This window comes from Chaetodon auriga, chromosome 18 (assembly GCF_051107435.1).
Source record: "Chaetodon auriga isolate fChaAug3 chromosome 18, fChaAug3.hap1, whole genome shotgun sequence".
NCBI lineage: Eukaryota > Metazoa > Chordata > Actinopteri > Chaetodontiformes > Chaetodontidae > Chaetodon > Chaetodon auriga.
Genome location: NC_135091.1, coordinates 22,632,852 through 22,658,895, shown reverse-complemented (window position 1 = coordinate 22,658,895; position 26,044 = coordinate 22,632,852). Strand labels below are relative to the sequence as shown.

Below are 26,044 nucleotides of genomic sequence, written 5' to 3'. Positions count from 1 at the left end.
TGCTGCAGTCTCCATTTTGTCTCCCCATGAAAACAAAGTTCCCCTCATCCCACTCAAATACATGAGATATCATTGGAAAGGCCAGGACGTGCTTTACTGAACTTAGTAGAGTAGCTCAAATGCGTCAAAAGATATAGGCCAAAACCAAATGTCCACTACAGAGGACACAAATGAATAGGCTGGATCTTATGAGGATATAGTCTGCAGTTATGGCAGAATCTTTCTGAGACTGAGAGGAGTGTACCGCAGTTGTCCTATGGAGGGCAGCAAAACGATTATCTGCATCTAAACTACCGGACATTGCAGCAGAGGAAGAAGCCAGTGTATCATCCATCTTCTGGGAAACCATCAGCTATCTAGTCTGTTGTTACACCACACAAGAACAAACATCAACCATCATGGGGGCCGTTCTGGGATTGTGCTCCATGGCGAGCTGGGTAAGTACCACTCGACTTTATGTCGTCAGTGAAAGCAGTCCATGTGTCTGTGTTGTTATTAGCTGCCTGGACTTTGCAAATGCTGTCATGACTGCGCAATAATACAAAGCGGTAGGCCGTCGGGGTGATTAACTGTGGCGCATATTGTGCACATAAACACAATATAGCTAGTTAGCATTCAGTTACTGTTCATCTATTATCTTAACACAAAGGCTACTTGTGTGGATAGATAATTGTCTTAGGTAATGGCCAAACCAAACTGTAGGACTACACGACATCTGCTTTTGTTTGGAAACCAGCTAACCTTAATAACTGAAAACGCCAGAGCCTCCCTTCGGCTTCGGTCCTGTTGTTGATGACGTAGTCCAGCAAAATCTGCATCAGTGGTCCAGCATTTTGAAGGTGTTTGGTGGTTCGATGTTTGTGAACATTGAAAACACTCAGGAATTTGCAATGAGGATGATGTCAACAAAGCAACCCGGGTATAACGTCAGCTGTTGACACGGCAGACATCTAAACAGACACATATCAGCTGCAGTCAGCAGGGTGTTCCTATTGCGACATGTGAGGGCAGACAGCAGCACATCTACACGGAGGGAGCGTCAACATACACAAGCCTGCTTAACGAGCATCTCAAATAATCATAATCTGAGTCAGAATCCTCTTTATTGGAGACGTATGTATACACAAACAAGGAAAATGACTCCGGTGTCAGCTTACACATAGTTCCAAGAACAATTTTACGGGGAAATAGAAATAGACATACAGCTACAAACAAGGACAACAAAGCTGAACAAAGATAGATGAAAATACACAACTCTTATGTATGTGCATACAAGTAGGTGAAAAAGTTAATTTCTATGGACACATATATATGTATATGTGTCCATAGAAATTAACTTTTCGTTTGTGTGTACACACACACGCACACACACACACACACACACACACAGTAACTTCTTGATGGACTGTTAGATTATTTATGTACTATTTATCTATGTGTGTATGTATGTATGTATCTAGAAATAGGTAATTCATACTAATACTGGTTTGTGTATGCAGATCCCATGCCTGTGTGGCAGCGCCCCCTGTCTGCTGTGTCGATGCTGCCCTAGTGGAAATAACTCCACAGTGACTCGCCTCATCTATGCCTTCTTTCTACTGCTGGGAGTTGGTATTGCCTGTATTATGTTGATGCCTGGCATGGAGGGGCAGCTTAAGAAGGTATGTAGGGTCCTTCAAAGAACATCTATCAAATTGTGAGTCAATTGAATTATTACACTACTAATGTGGTGGTTTGGAATTATTTTATTCTAAAGGGGGGTTTATTTTTGGCAAGTTGTATAAAATGGTTATGAGAATAATTTTTTCATTACACATCTTCATTTATGAACCTCTGCTCATGTATCTTCATCTGAGAAGCAAAAACCTTGCAATGACGAAATATGAACTGAAATATGATTCTGGGGTATGTACAAAATGTGCAAAACAGGCCACATAACACATAAATGTACTCACTTATACCTTAACTAAAGACAGACATTATGGAAGCCCATAGAGGACTATACTAAGATGATAATGTAAACTTGAAAATGAAAATGTAATTTCATAATAGTATTGCAATTTTCCACAATAATGTCTCTTAGCTGAATAAAAAATTATATGAAAATATAATAATCGAATTTGCATTTTCATTTTCACTTACTTGTATGGGGCATTTATGGCCATGAAGGAAAATTGAGAAGCTGTTTGACATTTCATTTTCAAAGACTTAGTCTGCTCTAAATTGGATAATATTCAAATGTAATAACCGAAACAGTGCCCCCAGTCTATCGCATTTACATTTACATGTCACCATGCTGTTTTGGTGAGAGAATGAAAAAAACAATGGCAAATTTTTGCCAATGCTCGCAAGATTTACCATGGATAAATTTATAGATTCATCCACTATTGAGCTTGCGCGTCATGGCTGCACATCACTGGATCAGTGTTGTGTAACCACCAGTGATTCTGATTCTTTGGGTCACAATTCGATTCAAAATTGATTCGTGATTAAAAAAGATTCACAATTTAAAATAAATTAGTTTCTTGATTCAAAATCAATTCTCATTTCAGTACATTCACAGATGTGGTTCTAGGTTGTGGTTTTGAGTTACTTTTCCCATTGGCTGCAGTAGACACTTTTATACATCTCAAAGACAAAAAATCACACTGAATCAAATATAAATGTTTACTACTCAATGTCAACCCAGAGTAAAATTTATTTTCTTTTAGTCCAAATTTAGTGGATTTGGGAAAACACTTACCATAACTGCAAGAGGAAATGTACACACGGCTCCTAAATTCAGTTGTTCTGCCAAGTTAAGATGCAAATGAATGCCGAGGAATCTTTCTATCATCTCAAATGCGCTATCAGCGTTAATTTTGACAAGAATTTTAAATAAATATTAAAATTAGTTTTAGTCTTAGTCCCTTACTGAAAATCATTTTAAATTTAGTTTTAGTCTTAGTCCCTTACTAAAAATATTATTTAGTTTTAGTCACATTTTAGTCTTTTATTTTGTTTACGTCAAGATTTAGTCCTTGAAATCCAGTTTAATTTTAGTCAAATGTTTTAGTCATACTTTTCTCAGACAGTTTCACAATACTGTAATGGATCAGGTCATCCTACTTATTTTTGGCATACATGGCACTGTGACTGGATGTAGAGTAAAAATGAAGCAGACGTAGACATGGCACACTGCCCTCTTCATTTGCATACAACCTGGAGAAATACAAATACTGTGAAATTATTTGGTCCTACTTATATTCCTACTCATTGACTGAGGGCACCGTCTCTCCTCTTCCTTCCCACCTGACATGCTGGTGAAGATGAGGCACTCATCTTTGAGTGGCCAGCAGCAGCAGCAAAAATCGTTTCTTTCGACTTTAAAATAGCTAGCTTAGACGACGTGAACATTAGCTTGCCTTGTTGTTATCACCGGACATGCACCTGGCATGCACCAAGCAGGGGGGAAAACATCCAATGAGATGGGGCAGTGAGAGAATTTGACTTGCACTTGCAGAAGTGATTGGTTAAAAATGAAAACAACAACCAGGTTGTCTGCCTGAACACAAGACAACTTTATTGTCTCGTCTTAGGTCGTCAGGGCATAATGAATAGGGATTTCGTCTCGTCTTCTCTTGTCAGGGCATGATGAACAGAGATTTCGCTGTAATTTTTGTTACCAATATTTTTTTCATTTATGTTGTTGTTACAATTTAGCCATACACAGGCCATACACATACCCTGCTCTTTGACATGGATGCGCAATTGCGCATGAATAACAGTCATGAGTGGCTTTACATCAAGTCAGCTCAGTCACTTTATTTTTTCGCATCTTGACATTTTAAAGAAGTAGGTTAGGACACGTTTCATTCATAATATACGTTCATTTTCATTACAACTATACACAACATATTTACTGCACTGTAACTCTAACAAATGAGATGGACTCACCATGCATAAATTGTGCAGAAACTGATCATGCCAGAGTCACTTACCTTGTCTTCTTGGCCACAAACTCAGCAATAAGATCTTTATAATCCAGTTTGGATGTAATGTCCTTTTGAACTTATAGCAGGCCCTGCTATCAGTTCCTCACGTTCCTCAGTGCCCACGTTCCCGTCCTGCTGCTGAAGCCCGCTAGGCTCTGCAACAGTGTCAATGTGGGTGATGCTAGTTGTTGCCACCACATTAGCATAGACCTGCTTGCTTTGGGTATCTGCTCAGCCACCGCAGCTCTGGAAGAGCTGATAAATTTATCCAGCAATCGCTGCAGTGACATGAAATTCTTCCTTCTTTTTAAGTTTTTTCCTTTTCTCAGAACCCGATTTGTGATTGCGAAATCGATCACATTCTCTTGCAGCCGACCTGTTAGGTTTCCCCCTCTTCCTTCTTCAGTGAGGCCTAATGACATAACGCAAATGAAAAACCTGCTTAATTTGTTGGATTTGTTTTTTATTTATTTATTTGTTTTTAATGTAACCTTGACAGAGACAGACAAAATCATATATAACTGATGTATTTATTAAAATAAAAAAAAAGCATTGTTTGCACATTCCATGCGACGGCTCTGGTCATACAATAAAGTGACGTTAATTAATACTTATTGTCGGAATTTTCATTGACAAAATTAACACTGTGTGCTATTCCATCTTGTAGCTGTATCTGTCTTAACCTATGGGCTGGTAGCTCCAGAAATTTATGCTTCTGTTGAGGGCATGATTTGCAGTGCTGCTGCAGTAGAAAAATCCAGTTATTAGGGCCACAAGGTGAAGCCCCGCCCTCGCTGCTAGTCCTACAGCTTTGAGAGAACCCAGGCAAATTATATATCAAAACGTGCATCTTGATTGGGATCGGTGTGCTATTACTTTTCTTTACAAAATATCAGTTTTTCACAACGTAAGTCGCAAAAAATTGTGAAAATTTTCCATAAGGAATAAATGGGAGGAGGTCAAAAAACTAACAAATCATTGGACTTTTTGTACTCCCTACTGCTCCGGCATACTTTCATCTAGAGACTCCATTTAAACTTCAAACTGTAGACACAAATCTTGTGTATTGGTGCATTATTCTACGTTTTGATAGGTCATATAGTTTTTGATCAATCACTGTTCAATGACCATGATCGTTTTTGGAGAAATTTTGAGATCATAATGGGTGTGTATTGCACGGAATGTTCGCCTCATCAGTCAGTGGGAGAGAGCCTAAAAAAATGCCAGATTTTTTCTCTTTCCACACTCCTCCCAGCCACAATTTACACTCTACACGCATGATTTTTTCCACATTTGTAGACAAATTTGTTCCGTCTCTCACAATGTGCTCAAAAAAACCAAGAGACTTACAGAATTTGAATTAGCAGCCTCTAAGTGCGGCCACGTCTGTCTCTTCTCCTCATTGACTCCAATACAAAGTTTTTCAGAGAGAAGCAGAACGGACCCCTGTTTTTAACTTGTGAGTGTCAATAAAATATTTTCTGTAGAAACACCGAAATCACACCAAATCGTTCAGGAAGTCCATACAGGGATGACGGTCTGTGTTTTTTTCCTGATAGGAGCTACCGTTTTGTCAGCATGAGCCCAAATATGAGAGCAGTGCAGAGGCAGAAAATGGCTCTTTTTCTCCACGTTTCTGTCTGCCTCAGCCTGGGGGTGGGTCATCAATGGCAACCAACTCAAGTTGCTGTGGCAACCTCTGAGCCTCAGTACGTGTTACTAGTACTAATTGTTTGAAATGTGTGAAGAATCTCATCATTATGTACACACACTAGCAGTAGCCCCTGTTGCCCTTTCAGAATTTCCCCAGGGGAAATTGTTTAGTTCTCCCTATCCTCCCCAGCAGTCATGACACATGTGGATAATTATAATACTGTTGTGGAATTACATTTTCATTTTCAAGTTTACCATGTCTTTTTGAAATAGTCCATATGAGCTTCCATACAATATAGTGTATTTTAGAACTTCTTAACATTGCGTTGCACATTCAAGAGCCATTCATCTACATTCTTTCTTGGAGTTCCTGATAAAGGAGACATTTATTCCTGTTTCTATTCATTGTATTTATTATTTGTTGTTATTTACAGTGTCTTATACTATGTCTTGTTTCAATCCGATTTGCCCACAGGGGCTCTCAAAGTTTTGTCTGGCGCAATGTTGATAATAGAATTCCATTGCAGCAGTAATTGTCACTCTTAAGACTTCAGTGATAATGCCACCACAATCAGAATGTTACGAGTGGTAATTTGGACCAACAGTAGCGGAGCTGGACACAGCCCCCCCCTCCCTCAGCAGGGATCCGGCGACAGTTGGTGATCTGCTGGTTGTGAGTGCCAGTCCTGGTGAGGGCGGCACAGGCCTCTTCTTCTTCTTTTTCGTGCGCCAAAGATGGGCTTGCACAGAAGGTACAGCTACATCCCTTTCCTGGCAGGTAAATAGTGGAGGCTGGAAACCGTTAGCAACCATGAATGGTGATATACCTGTGGTAGAGCTGACCAGGGAGTTGTGAGCGTACTCAATCCAGGGCCGGTGAGTGGACCAGGAGGCGCGGAGATGAGCTGCCACGCACTGCAGGGAGGACTCCCAAGTCCTGATTGGCATGCTCCGACGGGCCGTCAGTCTGAGGATGATAACCAGAAGACAGGCTGGCCGAGGCCCCCAGTGCCTTACCAAACGCCCTCCACACCTGGGAGGTGAACTGGGTCCCCTGGTCTGAAGCAGACCAGAATTATCTGGCGACGAGGTGGAGGGATGACCAGGATTTTATGGAGAGGTTGATTACTGATGATGAGAACCAGGTGTGCCTCCACTGAAGACCAGAGCAGGTGGAAAATTGGCCTGCCCCGCCTTCTGCCACACGAGCTGCAAGAACACCACAAGAAAAACACAAAACAAAGACAACAAAAAACCCCAGACCCTGACACAGAATGCCTGTTGTAGGGGTCCTCTGCCCTCAGGTCTGAAACAATGTCTTGGAGAATACCATGGAGACGGAAGACATGCTGCACAAGGAAATTGGCAGTCTCCAAAGCTGAGGGAAGTTTTACCAGGGGGATGAAATGAACTGCTTTGGAAAATCGATCTACCATGGTGAAGATTACTGTGTTACCTGCAGACGGCGGGGGGCCGGTGACAAAATCCTCTGCAACATGAGACCGGGGTGATGAGGTATGGGCAAGGGATGGAGGAGGTTGGCTAGAGCTCGATGAGAGGATTTATTGCGGGCACAAATGGGACAGGTGGAGACGAACTCTCTGGATTCAGTAGCCATGGATGGCCACCAAAAGTGCTGCTGCAGCAAGGAGAGTGTTCGGAGAGTGCCAGGATGGCAGAGCAACTTGAAGGACTGCCCCCACTGGAGCACTGGGGACCTCGCTGGGAAAGGAGCGAAGAGACGGCCCTCAGGGCAATCCTCTGCCGCAGGATGATCTCGCTGGGCCTCCTGGACCACCTGTTCAATCCCCCACCTGTCCACTCTGACCACAGAGGAGGATGGCAAGATGGTCTCCACAGGGTAGGTAGGTGAGGGTGAAGTTGAACCTTCCAAGAAACAAAGCCCACTAAGCCTGGCGAGAATTAAGCGTGCGTGCAGAACGGAGACAAGAGAGGTTTTTATGGTCCGTCCAAACAATAAATGGATGTACTGCACCTTCAAGCCAGTGTCTCCACTCCTGGAGACCGAGCACGACTGCGAGGAGTTCCCTGTTCCCCACGTCGTAATTTCTCTCAGCAGGGGTGAGGCGCCGGGAGAAAAAGGCGCAGGGATGGAGCTTTTGGTCCACCGGAGAGTGTTGAGAGAAGATGGCCCTGACCCCTGAATCCGAGGCGTCCACCTCAACAACCAACTGCAGTTGAGGGTCAGGGTGTACTAGATGCACTGGAAAACATAGTCTTTAATTGACTAAAGGCGGTTGTAGGCGACCACGCAAAAGAAAGTTTCACTGAAGTTAGTTGAGTTAAGGGGTTCGCCAACCTACTGTGGTTCTGAATGAACCTCCTGTAAAAACTGGCGAACCCCAGGAACCTTTGGAGCTGCTTGAGGTTGTGAGGTGTGGACCAGTACAACACGACCTTAGTCTTGGCCGGATCTGGCTTGAGCTGACCTTTCTCCACAATATAACCAAAAAAGGCAACAGAAGACACATTAAACTCACATTTCTCGGCTTTCACAAAAAATTTGTTCTCCAACAGCCTCTGTAACACAATTCTGACATGCACAGTATGCTCATTGATGTCCTTAGAGAAAATCAAAATGTCATCTAAATAAACAAACACAAATCTGTTAAACGTGTCCCTAAGGACGTCATTAATGACTGCCTGAAAGACTGCTGGAGCGTGAGGCCAAAAAGGCATAACCTGGTATTCGAAGTGGACCAGATTCGTCCCCCTCTTGCATCCGAACCAGGTGGTAGGTGTTCTGGAGGTCCAACCTGGTGAAAACCACTGCGTCGTGGAGGGGGGCGAAAGCAGAGTCAATTAGAGGTAGAGGATATTTATTCTTAATAGTAATGTCATTCAAACCTCTGAAGTCGATGCAGGGTCGAGGAGTCTTATCTTTCTTTTCGACAAAGAAAAAAGAAGACGAAGAAGAAGAAGTTGTACACCTTCCTAGTAGGTAATGGGGCATCAGGGAGCAGGGCTCTATCCTTACTGAAAACCTGCTCAAGGTCATGATAGGCACTGGGGACAGCTGAGAGGTCAATGTCTTTGGGAGGTGATTGTGAAAAAGAAACAGCCATAGGGATGGCAGACTTGAGACAGTTCTGGTGACAAGAACTGCTCCAGGAGGTAATGGAAGGAGTGGACCAATCAGTAATGGGGTTATGGTGCTCTAACCAGGGAATACCTAAAACCACTGGATGAGTGGGTGAGGAAATGACAGATAGTTCACTAGTCTGGTTACCAGAAAGCATGAGGGAAATGGGAGCAGTACAGTGGGTTACTGAGGCAATAAAGCGGCCGTTCAGGGACAAAACCTCCTTAGGCTCAGACAAACTAACCAGAGGAATGTTGATTTGCTCGGCTAGGTCATTGTCAATGAAACTATCATCTGCTCCGGAATCCACAGACGTGTATGGGGAGTGAAATGTGTGACCAGTGCAGCATACCTCTCAGCTGAAGACATTTTGCGGGGGTTGAAGTCAAGGGAGAACGGCTCACCAATACCCCCCGATCAGTTGGTGAGCCTACACTTTTGGCAGAGTGAGGCAGGCTGCCAGGCGATGTCCCAGACGAAGCCGGTGCTGCCTCTCCGCCGAGGTGAGCCTGGAACACCCCAGTAGCATGGGCTCCTCAACAGAGGCTGGAGCCAGAGAAGGTTCCCTATCACGTCCGGTGGTAACCTTCCTGGATGGTGCAGGTGAGGGTGGCGGCGACTGCAGGCGGTGGCGAAGAGTAGGGTTAGGAGGTGAGCGAGTTGAGTAGCTACTTGGTCCATCCGACCGCCGAGCTGAAAAACACTGGCAGTAAGTCGCTGCAGTGTTTCCATAAGCTGACGTAGAGTTGGCTCATGTTGCCCCACTAAAGCACCTTGAGTGGAAAGTGTTTAATCCTATCCAAGTCCATTGGGTCCATCTTTTGGCCAGATAATCCTGTTACGAGTGGTAATTTGGGCCAACAGTAGCTGAGCCAGACACAAGCAAACAGTTCGAGATACTTTAATGAACAAACAGAAAATTCAGCTGGCTTAGGAGTAACAAAAGATCCAGCTCTTCTTAACCCTCGGCGGAGGAGATGGGAGTCGGCGGTCCAGGGGGAGGGTGGCGAAGAACAAAGAGGGTGGCAGCTTACGCACAGGCGACAGAGACCAAGAAGCACGGCGAGACACATCCGAGCAGAATTATCTGGCGACGAGGTGGAGGGATGACCAGGATTTTATGGAGAGGTTGATTACTGATGATGAGAAACAGGTGTGCCTCCACTGAAGACCAGAGTAGGTGGAAAATTGGCCTGCCTCGCCTTCTGCCACACGAGCTGCAAGAACACCACAAGAAAAAAACAAAACAAACACAACAAAAAACCCCAGACCCTGACACAGAATGCCTGTTGTAGGGGTCCTCTGGCCTCAAGTGGCAATGTGATCTTATCGTAGAGGTGGTATTATGCATAAAAATAATGATGTGGTGCAGATGTTTCACATGTAAACCTTTTACACTTAAAATTTATGTTTGTGTATCAGTAATTTTTAGATATTAAGTAGATTGAAGCATTCCAGACTCATCACTGACACAGTGAGTCTCACTTTGGGTTGTAGTAAAGTATATCACTAGTTTCCTTGATAAAAATTAGTTTCTCTGACTGATCTGGAAGGCCTTAAGAACACTTCCCAAAAGTGATTCTGCACAGCAGCTTTCTTAGTATGTGTAAAACACTCTATTCTATCTTGCTGCATGCCAGATATTTAAAGGTAATTTTAAAAAAAAAAAAAGAAGTTTTCTTGCTGGAGCACCATGGCTTTTGTTTTGTGTGGTGTTGTAGATTCCAGGTTTCTGTGAAGGAGGGATGGGTTCATCTGTTCCTGGTGTGGAGGGTCATGTGAACTGTGATGTGCTGGTTGGCTACAAGGCTGTGTATCGCATTTGCTTTGGCATGGCCATGTTCTTCCTGCTCTTCTCTCTGCTCATGATCAAAGTCAGGAGCAGCCAGGACCCCAGGGCTGCACTGCACAATGGGTAAGTCAGAATCCATCCACAACCTCCTCTTTCAGCTGGGACATAAACTCAAGCTTGGCTGAAACTTTGTCGACTTGTCACCTGCTTTATAGAAACTGATGATGCGTCCACTATTTTGTGTTAACCCTTAATGCAAATCCACATGACAAACAATACCAGCATTTATCATATTTTAGTAAGTAAAGTAAGCAAAGTTTACCTGCTGTTATATGAGCGACTGTGCGCCTGAGTGTGCACCTACTGTGCTCAGTGGCTTACCATTGTTTAGGGCAGGGGTAGGCAATTAATTTTCACAAGGGGCCACATGAGAAACCACATGAGGAGGGCCGAACCAACAATAACTTGAGCTTAATTCTGCTCAATATTAATTTTCTCCCATTGTAAAAAGCAGTAAATTATATATTTTATTAGCTATTACTGGTAATCACAAGAATAAGGATATTCTGTAAATATTTCTATAAATATATGAAATTGTGGTTTAGGTCAAATAGGAAAATACTCCTATAGAAATAATGAACAGTAAAAACAAAAACAGTCATTACATCAGCTCTCATCCAAAGCCAGGGAAAAACAGTCAAAGTTGACCAGATTTCCTGCGATGTCCTCAACCTTCCTTGCTACAGGACGTCGGGAGAGGGGCACGTTCTCAAATGCTCTTTTTTTCCCAGGCATTTTAGTGCTGCAGAGTCCAAGAAACACTCCTTAATAAACTCTCCATCAGAAAACAATTTACTTTTTCTAGTGATTTTGTGGGATATGACATAACTTGTCTTGACAGCTGCACATCTGGATGTGCAAAGTTTAGTAAAAAGTCCATGTTGATGTTGCAGCTTAGCTAGCAAAGCCTCTGATTCCCTTGCGCACTCTTGATCAGACAAGTTCTTGAATTTCTCCTCATGCTTGGTCACGTAGTGGCGATTCAAATTGTAATCCTTGAACACTGCGACCTGTGTACCACAAACTTAGCACAAGGCTTTACCTTTGACTTGTGTAAATAAATATTTAGCAGTCCATGACTTGTTGAAAACGTGGCATTCGGTATCAAATTTTCTTTTTTTGGCATGAGCTGACATTTTGTGGGCTAGCTGGCCAGCATCACTTGTAGCTGTTCACCCACGCATATGCGTCCTTACGTATATTAAAAAAAAGGTTACGCTTTTCAAAATAAAAGCAGCACAGTTGTATTGTGTGCACAGCATAAATACCTTTTCGTTTATGTTTTAATTTATGATTGACCTCATGCAGGCCAGACAGGAATACCCTAAGATGTGGCTCATGGGCCGTAAAATGCCCAGCTCTGGTTTAGGGCCTTTTCTACCTCCACCCAGAGGACACAGAGAGAGCCGATCATCACCTCCACTTTGAAACAGTAGTTATGTAAAAATGTAGGGTAACTAATCATTATTTTAACCACTGATCAATCTGTCAAGTATTCTTTAAAATACTCAATTGTTAATCTATAAAATGTGAAAAAAAATCCTGAAAGGTGCCCATCACGGTTGCCTGAAGCCCAAGACAGCATGTTTTAAAGTACCCCTGCAGTGAAACAAAAAACACATTAAAATGTACTTAATATTAGGATACTGAGCACAATAAAGTGTACTTGTATGCAGACTTTTAAATGTCAGTGTACTTGAAGTATGCTTCTTTGGAACAACTAATTTTGTAGTTATTACACTTAAATAGTATTTAAGTTGTACAAAAGTCCAGCTTAAGTTGCATTAAGTATACTTGACTGTGCTAAAATGGGAATATTTTAAGTACACTTAGTATATTGCAAATATACTAATTATTTTATATTCACTCATGCTACTCTTCAATTTAAAGAACAACTGAAAAACATTTATAATGTAATGTAAGGGGTGGAAGTAGAGTGATCGTCCACTTATCAGAAGATTGGTGGTTTGATCCCTGGCCTCAGCAGTCTACATGTCGAAGTGTCTTTTGGCCAGATACTGAACCCCAAATTGCCCCCGATGCTGTGTCATCGTGTGTGAGTGTGTGTGAATGCTTTAAAGCTTGTAATGAGCTGGTGGCTTAGCCATTGTATGAATGTGTGTGATAAAGTGAATACAGACATATGTTGTAAAAGTCATCAGAGTAGAAAAACGCTATATGAATACACCTGCCACCTGCTCATTACGAGCAGAAACCATTCACACGCACACTTACACGCTAATGGCACAGCATCGGGAGCGATATGGGATTCAGTATCTTCCCCAAGGATACTTTGACATGTTGGCTACAGGGATTGAACATCGACCTTCTGATGGCTGGATGACCGCTCTACCTCCTGAGCCACAGCCACCCCTGAAAGTATACTTGAAAACTAAAAATGTACTATAAATTAGGATTTACAAATACACCTACATTAGTATATATATTAATTGATTGAGCATTTCTAGTACAGTTAAAGTATAACTTAATGATCATAAATTAGGCAACTAGTATATGTTTACATACTTCTTCAGCATTTGCACTTTAAGTGCACTTAACACTTTAAGTGCACTTTAAAACTAAGGATGAACAGGATGCACTGAACATACATGTCCTCAGGTATGTTACACATTCAATGCACATTAATGCCTGTCCTTGAAATATTTGACACCTCTTATTGTTTGATCCTTGGAAAATATTGGTCAGTTCATATTTTTCCTGTCATTGACAGCATCCAGCATTCTGGATGTTTGATTTTTAGATAATTAAACAAGCTATAAAAATGTGACACTTACTAGCATTGTCTGTTGTTCTGACAGAGGTGTGAAATAAGTTTATTTATGAGGTAGGCCTTGTATGTAAACACTTTCATGCATGTGTATGTGCTACACTGAATGGCAAATAGATATATGCAGATATATATACAGAGTGAGTAAAAATATGCTTTTGAGTATGTCATGACAGCATACAATTAATATACTTTTAATCTCTATACGTTTTAGTGCATTATTATACTAATTGCATACTATATACTTAAACACACTTAAAAATACTTGACAGCAATTATCTTAAAATTGCACTTTGAATATTAAACTTAAATTTTACAAAAATAGATTTTACTGTAGTATATTTATTAAATAAAAAATAAATTAAAATCCAAAACTGCACTAAGGCGTATAAGAATTTAATCCTGCAGTTCTTGTAAGAGGAAGATGTAAGAACTGTTGGAAGTGATTGTTGGGGAAATATGTAGTGTTTTTTGTCTCTATTGCAGGTTTTGGTTCTTTAAGTTTGCTGCAGCTGCTGCCATGACTATTGGATCATTTTTCATATCAGAAGGTCCTTTCACTACTGGTAACTATCCTTGTCCATTCCTGTCTTTTTCCTCTCAAATAAAATGCAACATAGCTGGCATGTGTTTGTGCCTCCTTGACAGTAGATCAAGACTTTGGAGGTCTTAGAGGAATTACCCTGCATGACATCATCACAGATTCTATTATGCGCCACATGGGCATTTTGAAGAAAACAAGATATATAGAATGTACATACGCTGTCAGTCCACTGCCATCCATAACTATGTGTCTCAGAAATGTTGTGGACAAAGAAAAGGAGATTTGTGACATTGCATTTTTACAAAATCCAGTGGGTTCTTAAAGGGTTTTATTTGTTTCACATCGAGGAGAACTTTACAGAAGCATTTTGTCCTTGCGTTACTCTTAATCCATAAATCACCACATTTCAAGATTTTTGATATGTCTTTGTATTTCTGTTGTGGCAACCAAAAGTAAAGCTTTAGCTGGCTGTCACAGAACAGGATGTATTTGTGTCTTTGTCTTTAATTCAAGTTAGGTAGGCAGTAAGAAAGTCCTTAAATGTCATAAATGGCTGTATAAAAAACTTGCAGAAATAATGACAGTGAAGTAAAGTAACATCTCTGTGTGTTCCTCAGTATGGTTCTATGTTGGCATGGCTGGTGCCTTCTGCTTCATCCTCATCCAGCTGGTTTTACTCATTGACTTTGCCCATTCCTGGAATGAATCCTGGGTGGAGAAGATGGAAGAAGGCAATTCTCGCTGCTGGTATGCAGGTATGGTGACAGTTTCATGAAAACTTGATTAATAACAAACTTAAAAGAGGTGTTTTATGTGACAGTAATGGATAGAAACAATACCTAATATGTTTCAGTGACAGCTATTAAAGAGACAACAAAGGGCTTGACATAGAATCATCTTAAAAGCCATTTCCACTGTGAAAATGAGTCTTAAGAAGAAAATCAAGTGTTTAGTATGTCTTCAAGACATATATTTATTATTTATTTATTCATTAAAACCCATGATAATGAAATGAAAGACAGTAATTATAATACTGTATACTCTTGTATACTAATAAAACACCCAATCAGAATGTCTGATAGCTTTCAGATAAAGGGCCTCCCACAAGCAAACCTGTTTAATAGTGTTGAATTTTTAGTAAAAAGTTCCATCAGTAAGCCGTCAAACCTATCCTGTTATTTTGACAGGCATATACAGTATTTAATGAAGTTGTGTTGTGTGTTCACAGCTCTGCTGTCGGTCACCACAGTGAACTACTTGTTGTCTCTGGTGTCTCTGGTCATGTTTTACGTCTACTACACCCACTCTGATGGTTGCACTGAAAACAAGGTCTTCATCAGCATCAACATGTTCCTCTGCATCGCTGCCTCCATCATGTCCATCCTGCCTCAGATCCAGGTTCACACCAGTTCTATTTAATGTTCCTGTTTGAGCAGAGATGTGTGAGACAGGGACATAAGTGAGGGGTTCTCTTGCCAGATTTCTTCTGCTTCTTCAGAGGATTTTCAGTATATGCATAATTTTTTAGCTGTAAAGCCTGATTCTGTAGAATGCTACATGTGATTCAAAATGAGATGGCACAACAAGATAATTCAGAAATAATGTGTAGCAACACTGAACGCAACACGTCTGGTGATAGCAGCATGTTGAATGAATCACATGATTGAGATGAGATGTGTAAGGGACAAATATGGGATCATTATTGATGATGGAAGAGTTCCGGGAAAAGGCATGGGTAATAAAGAAGCTATGGGGAAGCTTAATGCTTTTGTGTGTTAGGTTTATTCTTTAATTTATTTTCCTACTGATGGCCGCTTTTTTCTGTGTGAAGGAGTCCCAGCCCAGGTCTGGCCTGCTGCAGTCCTCACTGGTTACCCTGTACACCATGTACCTGACCTGGTCTGCCATGACCAATGAGCCTGGTAAAATTATTAATCAGTAAACTGTATTGCATTCACCTTGATCAGTTTGCACTGTGAACTCTTGTTTTTTTCACATTTGGTCGGATACTGAATTGGAGATACTATTCTGCGTGCCCACTTTGAAACTGTGGTGATTGTTTAGATCTTATGTGCTGCTGGGTTGATGCTGTTAAAGCATCCATGTTATAGAATTTGTAGCTTCTTTGTAGAAACACCCATATTTGAAGCATGCAATGTGACAAAGCTGCCTTATCAGTCCTCTGTACTCCTCTGCATAGAATAGTCTCTGAGTGAACACAACATGTTTCTTGCTTGAAATTTTTCTCTGGAATCATACAAGTCAGTATTGTGATGACTTCCATTTCCCCAAAAAATACACTTTATGCGTTTTTTCAAATTCATTAATATTCTTCACTACGTAGTCTGGACAGATGTGGATGTAAATGCAACTTGACTGTTGACTGTAGACATACAACCATGAGGCAGTAATTCTAGTTCTATGTGTACTATGTGACCCAGATCAAAGATACATTTCCACTTCTTTGCTGCCACAGCAATACTGACAGTAGTCTTTGTCCTGCACAAAAAAAATGATTAGAAACATGGTTATCTGTATACATAATCAAGAAATGGTCCTTTTCCAGGAAAACTTAAGCTGGAGATATCAGGTTTCTCTTCTCCGTACTTTGGTAACAGACACTGGATTTTTTTGTATATAGAACATTAGTAGCCATATTGCTGTAAAAAGCTGATAATAAGCTGGTTACTTAGGTGCATGTACACAGTCATCATGACAAGCAGAACCAATGGCCAAACCTATGAAAATATGACCAAGTTGTAACAAAATTGGAAGTTTGTGAAATGTAGTGCCAACACAGCAACCTCCCCTGATGATACAGCATGACATAATATATGCAATTACAATACAGGACACCTTGTTTTCACCCTGTTTGTAGCCATCTGTCATTATGAGATGAGGTATGAGATGCAGTCTAGATCAATGATGCTCATAACCACCTATTTTTCTCTGACCTCTGAGAAATGATTACTAAAACCTGTTTTGTTGGATACAGTACACACAGCCTAGAGACCCATTAATGATATTTCATGAAAACCAGTACTAAATTTGATGCTTTTCTTATATCTTACAGACAGGAAATGTAACCCAAGCCTTCTGGGTATTATTGGATTGAACAGCACTAGCCCTGCAGGTCAGGACCACGTGGTTCAGTGGTGGGATGCCCAGGGGATTGTAGGGTTGATCCTTTTCCTCATGTGTGTCCTCTACTCCAGGTGAGGAAGTCCTTTTAAATGTCTGTGCAGTTCCCAAATTGTGAAGAAAGTCACAGATTAGTAAACAGTTTGAAGACCAATGTGCAGGCTGATAGTTAGCTTGTGTTTAAAATGACTTGTCTCATGTTGTTGTTTGATAAGGCAGGTCTGTTCTCTCTTTTCCCATGTATGTCTGTTAGTATTCGTAATTCATCCAATGCCCAGGTGAACAAGCTGACTCTGACCAGTGATGAGTCAGCTCTAATTGAGGATGGGCCTCAGACTGACAGCTATGAGGAAGGCAGTGGTCTCAACAGAGCTGTGGACAACGAGAAGGATGGTGTCACCTACTCCTACTCTTTCTTCCACTTTATGCTGTTCTTGGCATCGCTGTACATCATGATGACACTCACCAACTGGTACAGGTGGGCTTCACACTGCAGAGCAGCTGCTGTGGTTAGATCACAGTACTGCCACTCAGTAAGAAGTGATCCAGTTAAAGGATAACCATTACACAATACATTTTGGAGTAGAAGACCAGATGACTTGTGAGATTAAAATGATGAAAGAATTGGGACTCTAGGCCAAGTCATTTTTGGGACAATTGCAGAAGCGTAAACTTGATTATTACAATATCACCTTCAGGTCAATGAGTATCACTATATGTGCATGAATTGTGGGTAGAATCTGCAACCCACCTGCCAATTTTTGGTGATTTTTGGTCTTACAGTTTTTGCGGCACAGACACTTTTAGAAGAGAAAAATTATTAATAGAATCTAGAACTGCACACATGGATTAACAGGGTCCAAAACCCTTGCACAAATCACTCTTGGCAGAGATTGGTAAGGTAAAACATCACTTTCTGTACCTGGAGGAATTTTTTTTTTCAGCTGTTCAAACTTATGTGCCCTTAGGTGACATCTTACTCAAGATTTGAAAGCCACTGCCATACGTACAAGAAATTAAATTGATGTTTTCTACGTGAAATAGAAAAACATATTGAGGTTTCATTAACAAGAACAGAATTTAAATACACACACATACATACACACACGCACACACACACACACGCATACTCACTGGCCACTTTATAAGGTACACCTGTTCAATTGCTTGTTAACACTAATAGCTAATCAGCCAATCATGGCAGCAGCTCAATGCATTTATGCATGTAGACGTGGTCAAGACAACTTGCTGAAGTTTAAAACCGAGCATCAGAATGGGTAAGAAAGAGGATTTAAGTGACTTTGAATGTGGTTGTTGGTACCAGACGGGCTCATCTGAGTATTTCAGACACTGCTGATCTACTGGGATTTTCACACAACCATCTCTAGGGTTTACAGAGAATGGTCTGAAAAAGAGAAAATATCCCGTGAATGGCAGTTGTGTGGACGGAAATGCCTTGTTGATGTCAGAGGTCAGAGGAGAGACGAGTCTCATTTGAGACGATAGTTACAACAGTAATGCAGAATACCATCTCTGAACGCACAATACGTCGAACCTTGAAGCAGATGGGCTACAGCTGCAGAAGACCACACAGGGTGCCACTCCTGTCAGTTAAGAACAGGAAACTGAGGCTACAATTCACACAAGCTCACAAAATTGGAAAATAGAGGATTGGAAAAACGGTGCCTGGTCTGATGACTCTCGATTTCAGTTGCGACATTCAGATGGTAGGTTCAGAATTTGGTGTAAACAACGTAAATGCATGGACCCATCCTGCCTTGTATCAACGGTGCAGGCTGGTGGCGGTGGTGTAATGGTGTGGGGGATATTTTCTTGGCACACTTTGGGCCTCTTAGTCGCGCAGCCTACCGAGTATTGTTGCTGACCATGTCCATCCCTTTATGACCACAGCATAGCCATCTTCTGATGGCTACTTCCAGCAGGATAATGCACCATGTTACAAAGCTCAAATTGAATTGCCTTGCCTTGAACAGGTTTCTTGAACATGACAATGAGTTCACTTTACTCCAATGGCCTCCACAGTCACCAGATCTCAGTCCAATAGAGCACCTTTGGGATGTGGTGGAACGGGAGATTCGCATCATGGATGTGCAGCCGACAAACCTGCAGCAACTGCGTGATGTTATCATGTTAATATGGACCACAGTCACCGAGGAATCTTTCCAGCACCTTGTTGAACGTATGCCACGAAGAATAAAGGCAGTTCTGAAGGCAAGAGGGGTCCAACTCTGTACTAGCAAGGTGTACCTAATGCCTCCCTTGATATCACAATAAATTATACAATTATTATATTAATATTTTTGTAAAACACTAATACTTTTATTTGTTTCTTTTCTTTGCCTCAAAAAGTTCCTATGGATGTGTTATACACAGCAGTGGATAAAAAATAGATGTAAGTTTGAAAAGAAGGATTTAATGCAAGAAATAACTGTATGATAAGTGTGTGCCTTGTAATTTTCTGTGCAGCACACTATATGTGCATTTACCAAGGCTTATCATTTATATACACCCATCAGGCGTAACATTATGACCACCTTCCTAATATTGTGTTGGTCCCATTTTGCTGCCAAAACAGCCCTTACCCATCGAGGCATGGACTCCACTAGAGCCCTGAAGGTGTGCTGTATCTGGCACCATGATGTTAGCAGCAGATCATCAAAGTCCTGTAAGTTGTGAGGTGGGGCCTCCATGGATTGGACTTGTTTGTCCAGCACATCCCACAGATGCTCGATTGGACTGAGATCTGGGGAATGTGAAGGCCAAGTCAACACCTCAAATTCGTTGCTGTGCTCCTCAAACCATTCCTGAACCATTTTTACTTTGTGGCATGGCGCGTTATCCTGCTGGAAGAGGCAATAGCCATCAGGAAATACTGTTTCCATGAAAGGGTGTACATGGTCTGCAACAACGCTTAGGTTGGTGGTATGTGTCAAAGTAACATCCACATGGGTAGTCGGACCCAAGGTTTCCCAGCAGAACATTGCCCAAAGCATCACACTGCCTCCACCGGCTTGCCTTCTTCCCATAGTGTATCCTGCTGCCATGTGTTCCACAGGTAAGCCACACACATGCACTGGCCATCCACAAGATGTGAAAGAAAACGTAATGTCTTTTTCAGAAAGATAGAAAGTACTTAATGTAACTTATTACATTTGCTGATTTTACAGGAGGGAACAAATTATCAAGAACATGCTGTAAATAGCTTGTAACTGAGAGATTTTTTTTAAGGAGGTCTGGGGACATTGTCTTTCGGTGAAAATGCAGGATTTATCATGTCATTTGAACAATTTTGAGTAAATGGTGAAGTCACAAACATCTTGTTATGCACACACATGTAACACATCCATATCATTAGCATCACAGCAAACATTCCGGTCTGAGTATTTGGGGCAACAGGATGATCTAAGAGTGCGTGCGTGCGTGCGTGCGTGTGTGTGTGTGTGTGTCTCTCTCTCTCTCTCTCTCTCTCTCTCTCTCTCTCTCTCTCTCTCTCTCTCTCTCTGTCTGACTGTCTGACTGACTGTCTGACTGTCTGTCTGACTGTCTGTGTACGTGTGTGTGTGCGCGCAAGCGCTTTATGGCACAGAGGGATAACATTCTCCACATTAACCATCAAATTTTCTTCTAAGCGACTATGTTTATGAAGTGGTATCTCGTGCTTTATTTTTCTTTCCCCTGGGTTGAAACTCACTATGGTTTCTGTCATTGGCCCTTGAATGTGTTAGTCACGGACAGTTAAGGTCTCTCCTGAGATTGCCAGAACAGCCATGGTAAAATTCAAGGGTCACTTCACCCAAATTACAGAAAGCAAGAAAAACAAAAATGTATTTTCTTTTTTCCCTTGCATGGTATCTATCCTTCTAGATAGTTTTGGTTGTATTTGTCCATATTTCTGCCTCCACTCCAACAGATGAATGAATTTTATGTGTGCTGATCATAGCATTGAAAAAGGACTTAACCTGACAAAAAAAATGAAATATCAGTACAAGAACTATTCAAAAGCGATGTTCCTGTTATTGCTGATAAGCCACCTCTGAACAATTATGAAAAATGTGTGACAGTTGAGTCCACTCCAGTGGCTTTGCTGCTGTCCTGTAGTTTAAACACCTTTTACAATAAATGAAACCCCCTTATCGAAATAACTGGTTACTGGTTAAATTTCTGGAAGCAAACAAATGTAAATCTATCAGCTAACTGTTGTCTGTTCTCTCTGCAGCCCTGACTCCAACTACCAGGCCATGACCAGCAAGTGGCCATCGGTGTGGGTGAAGATCTCTTCCAGCTGGATCTGCATCGCCCTGTACGTGTGGACACTGGTGGCTCCGCTGGTCCTGGTCAACAGAGACTTTGACTGAAACACTTGGTCCTACAGCCCACAATCATTAATCCTCTGCCTCTCCCATGTTTTGTTTCAGCAAAGTCAGTAAAAGTTTGTTTGGTTGCTGTGGTTTGTCTGTATAGTCCATTGCAGCTTCTTCACGGCAGAGGTTATGAATAGAGAACCAGCAAGGCTGTTAAAATTTGTCCTTTCCAATCTCTGACTGCAGCCCAGTCTCTTCTGGTGTAATGCCATTGTGAATCCTCAGCAGCCTATTGTAGTGTTACCCATGCTGTTGCCATTGTAAATATCCTGTGTATTCCTAGTGGATGATTTTATCTCTAGAAAGACAGAGCTGCATGCTTTTCCTTTAAAACTTGATGTGGCATTAACAGTAGGTGTATGTTAAGGTTTTATGAGGATAATGGTGGCGTTGATCTTTGCCCCCTGTGTGCAGCAACAGTTGAACTCTGACTTTATTATTACATATGGAAATGCTTTTACATGTAAATTAAGGGAGAAACTGCCTTGATTTTGCTGTAGTCAGGTGGATTTGAGTTGTGTATGAGCAGGACTCCAGCTGTGGCCCTGAAACATGAGAGCAGGAGAGCGACTCTTTGTTTTTCACTAACTAGAACCATCACCAAGCATGAGTAGCGCTGTGTAGCATTGTGCGTGTGTTATAGTTACCTGCTATTTTGTGTTAAAGCTCTACCAGCTGTGTGTTTAATCTGCAGCTTGCACTCGTGTGCACCTACACAACAAAGGCATCATTGTTTTTGTTGCTTCTGATTTGCAATGAATCTTGACTTAAAATGTAAAATTTTAATTGATTGCTTGAAAAAGATAACTTATTTGGTAGTGTTTAGCATTAGCACGTAGTTTTCTCACAAACTTGCAGACATGTTGTGGTTTTACATTTATTTGTGGATATACATTTGTGCTTTTATTCTAGTATATTTTTTTCTCTTGACACGTAAAAGTATCTTGTAACTCATTTAATAAAACTGACAAAAAAAGTCAACTTGATTTGTTTCTTGCCTCTGTGTTTCTGGGGCATGTACTGTAACTGTGAGGCCTATAGTTTCACAGCAGTATGTGTTATCAGAACGAGTAGCAGTTGTATGGACAAACCAGGTAGTTATGGGACTGAAAAACCATCTCTGCTTCCTGTAACGAACAGCAACTAGGTAGTAGTATGTCATAGTTATTAGCAGGTCATTTCATCAAGTGACTTATTTAACCAATTATGTGTGTGAGGGAATTTTCTATCACAGGCCTTCTGTACAGTTAGGCGCCCAAAGGTCTCACGGTTGGATAACACAGAGACCTCAGACAGAGACACATTAACATAATATTTTGAGGCCATTCTAGCAGACAGCAGATAGTCCAGATAGGACTACAGAGGTAGCCAAGGTCTTATAGGTAAACTGTACAGACAGATGCCAGACCAATTGGAGGAGGAATGCTTGAGGTCTCATTTTAAAGGAATTAGGTCAAAAGTGATCTCAGTTAAAGGCTTGGATATCAGGGCATACATAGGTATGGTAGGAGCTATTGTTTGGTTTTGGCTATCCAATAGAGTATCATAAATGTAGAAGGTGGGTATAGAATATCCATAATAGGGAATAGTTCAAGGAGTAGAAAGAAAAAACATGTGACATTGGGGGTATTAATACACCCCATTAGAAAGGACATCTTCAGAATTTGGTGTGGCACTACCTTGGTTCACTTGTAGACATTGTGTTGCTCATCAACTTCTCCTTGATGCATCAAGCCTGCAATAAATACTTCTGCCTAAGACATCTGAAGTCTCCTGATGAACTCCCTCCTTCAGCTCACAAGAATTTCCACCACGTGTGCATAAAAATAACAATACGGAAGCAGGAACTCTTTCTGCAGCAAAAAGTAGTTGCTCTTGAAAAATATTTGTGGACTGTCATTGACCATGCCTAATGTATTTCATCTGTATACTGGGTGAAAAATTAAAGTAGCGTTTTTTTGTTTGTTTGTTTGTTTGTCAGTCTGACAATTTCCGTGTTGGGACTTGTCAAGTAACCTAGTAAATTTAATGTTTTTTTTTTTTTTCCCCAGATGGCTCAAAATTACATACAGGTGAATACAGGAATACAGAGCTTTTGAGAACACAGACACAGATATTCAGAGATGCCACCACCCAGGAGAAACACATCAACACTCCATCGCCAGAGATGCTGAAAAGACTTCTGCCAAGGATACACCTGTGCATCTTTGCTCATAGCTCCTCTGGCAAACCTCCTCTCTCCTTGCCTACTTGCTCCTCTCCAAGATGCATTTTAGGAACTGAGTCATCACAATGGCATGCTGAGATCGATTTCTGGAGAAGAGAGGAGACAAGTAGGCACAAAATGGCGAAATGAGAAGAGCCAAAGAGTAAGCTGTGAAGTCTACTCCAACTTCAGAAGTCTGGGCACTGTCTTGATCCACAGCAGATCAAGGAAAGAGTGAATATCAGTAAAGCTGCTCAGCCTGATAAAATCTCTGACCATGTACTAAGAACATGTGTCACCCAGATGCCATCTCTGACATGTTTAACATATCACGATTACAGAAGAATGTCCCACCTGCTTCAAGAGAGCTATGATCATCTCAAAATTGGCCAAAAACGAAGTTTGAATATTCCCTCCAAAAACCCACATAGGTTCAAACAATTCAAATATCCATTTTTGTGTATTACGTCCACAAGAGGGATAACCAGTACAGCCAGAGACATATTACTTGTATATTTTTTCAACATAAACATATTTTAAAATATCTACATACCTACACATTACAAAATAAACAAATAAAATAATTTTCTATACGGTGTTGGCTTGTTTCAGCTTGACCTACATTTCATTTTCAAAAAGTGATGTGTGCATCCACGTGTCCTGGAAGACTTCAGTGTCCTTGACAAACAGGAGGAAATCCAATCATGTATTATGTGATTGTGGGCCCTATTTTCCCATGTTTTTTGTGTCCAAGTCACTAATGTAATGAGAGTGCAACAGCTGGCAGCCATGACATGATGCAATTTTATCTCTGGGTGTTTACTGGTGTGTCAATGTATGTGTAGCACTGCAGGAATTTGCAGATAGACCAGGGTCTAGGTTCAAAAGAGCAGTTTTAAAAGAGGGATAATTTTGAACTGCCGGTATATATATATATATATATATATATATATATATACAGTCGTCCTCAAAATTATTCATACCCTTGCTAATTCTTGTGATTTTTTAATTTAGTGATGAAATGAATGCAATTTTTCAAGTTTGTGTACCAGTTATAAGTGACCAACAATTGAAAGAATGACAACAATACAAAATTTAAAAAAATCTTTATTTCAGAGGTATTTTATTGATGGATTCCCAAAAAATGCCATGTTCATATTTATTCATACCCTCATCCTTTGTCTTTCTTTAATAGTCAATCGCATAGCCTTTGTTCTTTATGACTGCTTCTAGACGATTCTTGTACGTGTCCACAAGCTTCCTGCATGTCTCCTGTGGGATGTTGGCCCACTCTTCCTTGGCGAAAGCCTCAAGCTGGGTCAGATTGGTCGGTTTCCTAGCCATCACTGTGGTCTTCAAGTGATGCCACAAGTTTTCAATGGGGTTCAGGTCAGGACTTTGACTTGGCCATTCTAGGACGTTGACATCATTGTCTTTGAACCATTTCTTCACTACCTTGGCAGTGTGTTTAGGATCATTGTCTTGCTGGAACGTCCAGTTGTGGCCAAGCTGGAGTTTCTCAGCAGATTCCTTCACATTTTCATCAAGGATCCTGATGTAATCCTCCTTTTTCATGGTTCCTTGGTCCTTGACAAGATTCCCTGTGCCACTGGAGGAGAAACATCCCCATAGCATTATGTTCCCACCACCATACTTGACAGTGGGCACAGTGTTCTTCGGTCTGTAGGCTTCTCCTTTCTTTCTCCAGACATACTGAGTATCCATATGGCCAAATAACTCCAACTTTGTCTCGTCAGACCACAGGATGGTTGACCAAAAGCTGGGATCTTGCTTCAGATGACGTCTAGAAAAGGCCAGGCGAGCTTCCAGATGCTTCTTCCTGAGCAATGGCGTCTTCCGAGGTGTACGTCCATGGAGACCTCCTCTGTGCAAAACTCGCTCGATGGTGGACCGTGACACCTGTGTCCCTGCCTGGTCAAGCATTTCAATTAGGGCCTTGGTTGTGGTCTGTGGGTTGTTGTTGACCTCTCGGCAGATTTTCCTGGCAAGTTTAGAGGACACCTTACGCTTTCTGCCACGCCCACTGAGGTTTTTAACAGTGTTGAACCTCTTGTGCTTGTTGATGATGCTCTGGATGGTTGACACAGGGACATCATACTGCTTGGAAATGGCCTTATAACCCTTTCCTTCACTGTAGGCACATACAAGACGGTGACGTAGGTCCTCGCTGAGCTCCTTCTTCTTGACCATGATGACCAGAAATTGAGAATGACCTGAGCACTTTTCCCCTATTTATACTCTTCTGGAAGGATGGGTTTTTTTTGTTTTTAAATCAGTGTTTAACATTTGGTCAACAATGTTAAAGGGTTTTATTCCATTGTGACACCTTAAAGTAACTACTTGACAAAGATTACCACATTTGGTACATTTTTGTTGAAAT

General features: G+C 41.3%; 1 protein-coding gene across 1 annotated transcript; it reads left to right on the top strand.

Moving 5' to 3' along the window:
* The first annotated feature begins 301 nt into the window (after window positions 1-301).
* serinc1 (serine incorporator 1) lies at window positions 302-22,418 on the top strand. The gene is made up of 10 exons (XM_076757143.1): window positions 302-437; window positions 1,500-1,661; window positions 10,452-10,645; window positions 13,857-13,936; window positions 14,532-14,669; window positions 15,143-15,312; window positions 15,746-15,836; window positions 16,988-17,129; window positions 17,309-17,533; window positions 21,293-22,418. The coding sequence occupies exons 1-10, from the start codon at window positions 399-401 to the stop codon at window positions 21,429-21,431; spliced, it is 1,380 nt and encodes a 459-aa protein (XP_076613258.1). The 5' UTR covers window positions 302-398; the 3' UTR covers window positions 21,432-22,418.
* Window positions 22,419-26,044: the final 3,626 nt, after the last annotated feature.